Genomic DNA, 4,665 nt, shown 5'->3' on the forward strand with positions numbered 1-4,665 from the left:
AGATGAACTTCATACAGAACACTGGTCAACACCGAAGGAAATCACAGAAGACCTCTGTAAGGAGGAAGCATATGTGGACTGGAGGACCCTGTGCTGTGAGGATCACCCTCTAACTAGTTTACGACGTAATGGAATCCTTACAAAACTGCCAGCTTGCTTTTCTCTTAGAAGTTACCAAGATGTCTCTAAATTTTTTTTGTGTATGTGAAATGAAAGAACTTCCTAACAGCAATAACGATATTGGGGAAAAAAAGGAAGAAAATTGAAGAAACAAAATTTACTGGTTTTAATGGATACTCTAAGTTGGAAACCAAATATTTGAATGATTTATGCACTAAATGCATAAGAACGTTCTATTTAAATAGACACAGGAGAGGTTTGTTAGCTGTTGTCTTAGACTGCATCAAAATTTAGAATGTCAAAGTACTTTGAAATATTTTAGGCTTGGAAGGTTAATCAATCTTAAACCTTAGCTTGTCTTTACCAACACAAACCATTTACTTTGTAGCTATTTCAATCAGGTGGTCAGCTGATGAATTAGATCACACAGCTGTACCTGTGCATTAGAGTGTTCCAAAAGACAATCCCCTCTGTAATAATTTATAATAAATTCCATAAATGCTTGACATTAACTATGTACTTTTGATATTTTATCACTGGAAAAAATACTTTTAAAATGCTTTCTTGTTTCGTTTAACTTATTATGCAAATCTAACATTTATACACAGACTAGCTGTCTTCCACCTTTGCTTTGACGACTCCTCTCATGCATGGTATTGGATAGCTATATTGATTATGTAATTTCAAGCAATAACAACATTGATACAGAAAAAATTGCATACACTTTTAAAATGACAATTTGGAAATTTTAAAGAGCTGTTTGGGTGACTTGAAAATAGAACTGTGTGAATTTATCAAAGTGGACGCAGGGTGGCGCTGCAGGCTAAGATTGTGAATAAAAGTGCTAAAGTACCCGGAATCGCTTGTTGCAATACAGAACAAAAGACACAGGGAAGAGCTTGGCAGACACTACGGAGCTATGAAAGGGTTTGGGCAAGGATAAACTGGATTAATGTAAGATAAAGAATGTGAAGATTCCTCCAAAGAATAAATCAGAGATCAGCATTTCAAAGCTTTGGAAATTCTAAAGGATTGGCTGCAAGCACTCACTTCCCCCTCATGGAGACACTGGACAAACTTCACCTGAACAGGCAAGTAATGGCTCTTATTTTTATGATGCCTTTGGTTCTGGTTTGCAGTGAGGCAACAACTCAATACTCTATCTTAGAGGAAACAGAAAGTGGTTCCTTTGTGGCCCATCTGGCCAAGGATCTGGGTCTGGGAGCTGGGGAGCTGGCTGCCAGGTCTGCACGGGTGGTGTCTGATGATTACAAGCAGAGGTTGCTGCTGGATCCTGAGACTGGGGATTTGATTCTGAGGGAGAAACTAGACCGGGAAGAGCTGTGTGGCTTTGTGGATCCCTGTGTGCTGCCTTTCCAGGTGTCTCTTGAAAAGCCAGTGCAATATTTTCAAGGAGAATTATTGATACAGGACATAAATGATCATGCTCCAGAATTCCCAGAAGGAGAAATACTATTGAAAATTCCAGAAAACAGTCAGCCAGGCACTCTGTTACCACTGAATTTAGCCCAGGATTTGGATGTGGGCAGCAATGGGCTTCAACAATACACAGTCAGCACCAACCCTCATTTTCATGTCCTCACTCGAAATAATAGTGAAGGCAAGAAATATCCAGAATTGGTGCAGGACAGAGCCCTGGACAGAGAGGAGCAGGCAGAGCTGAGCTTAACCCTCATGGCTCTAGATGGCGGGTCTCCACCTAGGTCAGGAACAGCCTTGGTTCAAATCCTGATCATGGACATCAATGACAATGCTCCTGAGTTTGTGAACAGTCCCTATGAGGTACAGGTCCCAGAGAGCTGTCCCCCAGACTCCCCAATCCTGACTGTCTTAGCATGGGATGCAGATGCTGGCAACTTTGGGAGTGTTTCCTATGGCTTGTTCCAAGCATCAGATGAAATCAAGAAAACTTTCTCAATAAACAAAGTCACAGGAGAAATACGGCTGAAGAAGGAATTGGATTTTGAAAAAATTAAATCTTACCATGTGAAAATTGAGGCCACAGATGGAGGGGGGCTTTCTGGGAGAGGTTCTGTGATGATAGAGGTGTTGGATGTGAACGACAATGCCCCAGAGCTGACCATATCTTCACTGACCAGCTCAGTCCCAGAAAATGCTCCTGAGACCATAATCAGCATCTTCAGAGTTGGAGACAGGGATTCCGGGGAGAATGGAAAGGTGGTTTGCTCTATCTCAGAAAACCTGCCATTCCTTCTAAAATCCACTTTCAAGAATTTCTACACTCTGGTGACAGAGAGTCCCTTGGACAGAGAGAGCAGAGCTGAGTATAACATCACCATCACAGTCTCAGACCTGGGCACACCCAGGCTCACAACCCAGCACACCATAACAGTGCAGGTGTCTGACATCAACGACAACGCCCCCGCCTTCACCCAAACCTCCTACACTATGTTTGTCCATGAGAACAACAGCCCCGCCCTGCACATAGGCACCATCAGTGCCACAGACTCAGACTCAGGCTCCAATGCCCACATCACCTACTCACTGCTGCCGCCCCAGAATCCACAGTTGGCCCTCACCTCATTAATCTCCATTAACCCTGACAACGGGCAGCTGTTTGCTCTCAGGGCGCTAGACTACGAGGCCGTGCAGGCCTTTGAGTTCCATGTGGGTGCTTCTGATGGAGGCTCACCCGCGCTCAGCAGCCAGGCTCTGGTGCGCGTGGTGGTGCTGGACGACAATGACAATGCGCCCTTCGTGCTCTACCCGCTGCAGAACGCCTCTGCGCCCTTCACTGAGCTGCTGCCCAGGGCTGCAGAACCTGGATACCTGGTCACCAAGGTGGTGGCTGTTGATGCTGACTCTGGCCAGAACGCCTGGCTGTCATTCCAGTTGCTCAAGGCCACGGAGCCCGGGCTGTTCATTGTGTGGGGGCACAATGGCGAGGTACGCACAACCAGGATGCTGAGTGAGCGAGATGTACCCAAACACAGACTGCTTCTGCTGGTCAAGGACAATGGTGATCCTCCACGCTCTGTGAGTGTCACTCTTCTGGTGCTGCTGGTGGATGGCTTTTCCCAGCCCTACATCTCTCTACCTGAGGTGGCGCCTGACCCCGCACAGAAAGTCGAGGATGCGCTCACTGTGTACCTGATTATTGCCTTGGCATCTGTGTCTTCTCTCTTCCTTTTGTCCGTGGTGTTCTTCGTGGGGATAAAGCTGTGTAGGAGGACCAGGGCAGCCTCTCTGGGTGGCTACTCAATGCCTAAGGAACTCTTTCCTGGCCACATGGTGGATGTCCGTGGCACAGGGACCTTGTCCCACAACTACCAATATGAGGTGTGTCTGACCGGGGACTCTGGGACTGGTGAGTTCAAATTCCTCAAACCCATGGTCCCCAACCTAATGGTTCAGGACCCTGGGAGAGAAATTGCGGAAAATCTTCATTGCAGGGATAGCTTTGTATTCAGCTAAGTCGGATGTTCTCAACCTGCGGTTTATAACCTCTTGAGGGTCGAAGGCCACTCTCACTACGGTCGCCTAAACCCTCAGAAAATTCTTATGATACACACATAATAGTAGCAAAATTACACTTACAAAATAGCAACGAAAGTAATTTCACAGTTGGGAGTCACCACAACACTATGAACTGTCTTAAATCGTCCCATCAGTAGGAAGGTTGAGAACCAGTGAGTTAAGTGATGGGATTTCCTAAGTGATGTACAATTCTTTTCTCTTTTAAGAAATGATCTTGTGTCTATAAAGTTCTCCACTAGTCTATTTTACTTATATCATTAATAGTGCTCACAGTTTCCTTTTTATTGGTATGAAAGTTCTAGCCATTAGTTGTACTGAGCATAGTTCATATTTTTCTCCACATATGAATAACTTTGGAGATTACTACTCTGAGAAGCATAGCCTTTGAATTAAACTCTTGATGAGCTTGTAAGACATTTTACTTATCTCAAAAACCCTTGCGTTTTTATATGTATTTGTGACACCAGCCATTTTCATGCAACTTCATCTTTCTAAAGGTAGAGTGTGTTTAAAATTACTTATGTTGCCTGGATCATTCTGCACGAATAGAGAGCAGAATTCTGTCATGTTTATGACCAGTTTAAGCTCCCAGACTAGCCAGGTCATAAATGTTAAGGTTGTGACACTTTTTGTTTGTGAGCATCATGCATGGTAGTAATTCTATTTACTTGGTTGTGCATGTTCTAGATGTACTATGGCTAAAGTTTTGGATTTTTATTTGACAAAAATTAAAGAGAATGTGTAGTTTGTCATCTCATTTATTTAATAAAGCTCTTAAATTACTGCTTTGACATTATCTCTTTTAATAATTAAGCTCAGAATTGGAATTATGTCCTATCTTTCTGAAGAGAAAATTCAGGATTATTGAGGGCATCACACATTTTTCTTTTTCTTCCTCATGCAAAGAAGTTCAAGCATAATGTAGTGTCTGTGTGTGTGTCTACGTGTGTGTATGTGCATGTGTGTATATGTGTATGTGAGTGTGTGTATGTGTGTGAGTGTATGTGTGAGTGTGTATGAGTGTGT

At 43.6% G+C, this 4,665-nt stretch overlaps 1 protein-coding gene across 1 annotated transcript; it reads left to right on the forward strand.

The window, feature by feature from the left end:
* The first annotated feature begins 975 nt into the window (after nucleotides 1-975).
* Nucleotides 976-4,420, forward strand: Pcdhb7 (protocadherin beta 7). The gene has a single exon (NM_001408837.1). It carries the CDS (start codon nucleotides 1,180-1,182, stop codon nucleotides 3,574-3,576), a length of 2,397 nt encoding a protein of 798 aa, NP_001395766.1. The 5' UTR covers nucleotides 976-1,179; the 3' UTR covers nucleotides 3,577-4,420.
* Nucleotides 4,421-4,665: the final 245 nt, after the last annotated feature.

The sequence above is a fragment of the Rattus norvegicus genome, chromosome 18 (genome assembly GCF_036323735.1).
Source record: "Rattus norvegicus strain BN/NHsdMcwi chromosome 18, GRCr8, whole genome shotgun sequence".
Lineage (NCBI taxonomy): Eukaryota > Metazoa > Chordata > Mammalia > Rodentia > Muridae > Rattus > Rattus norvegicus.

Excerpts from the sequence above, each read along its gene's own strand:
- Pcdhb7 (NM_001408837.1), top strand. The coding sequence starts at position 1,180 with ATGGAGACACTGGACAAACTTCACCTGAACAGGCAAGTAATGGCTCTT.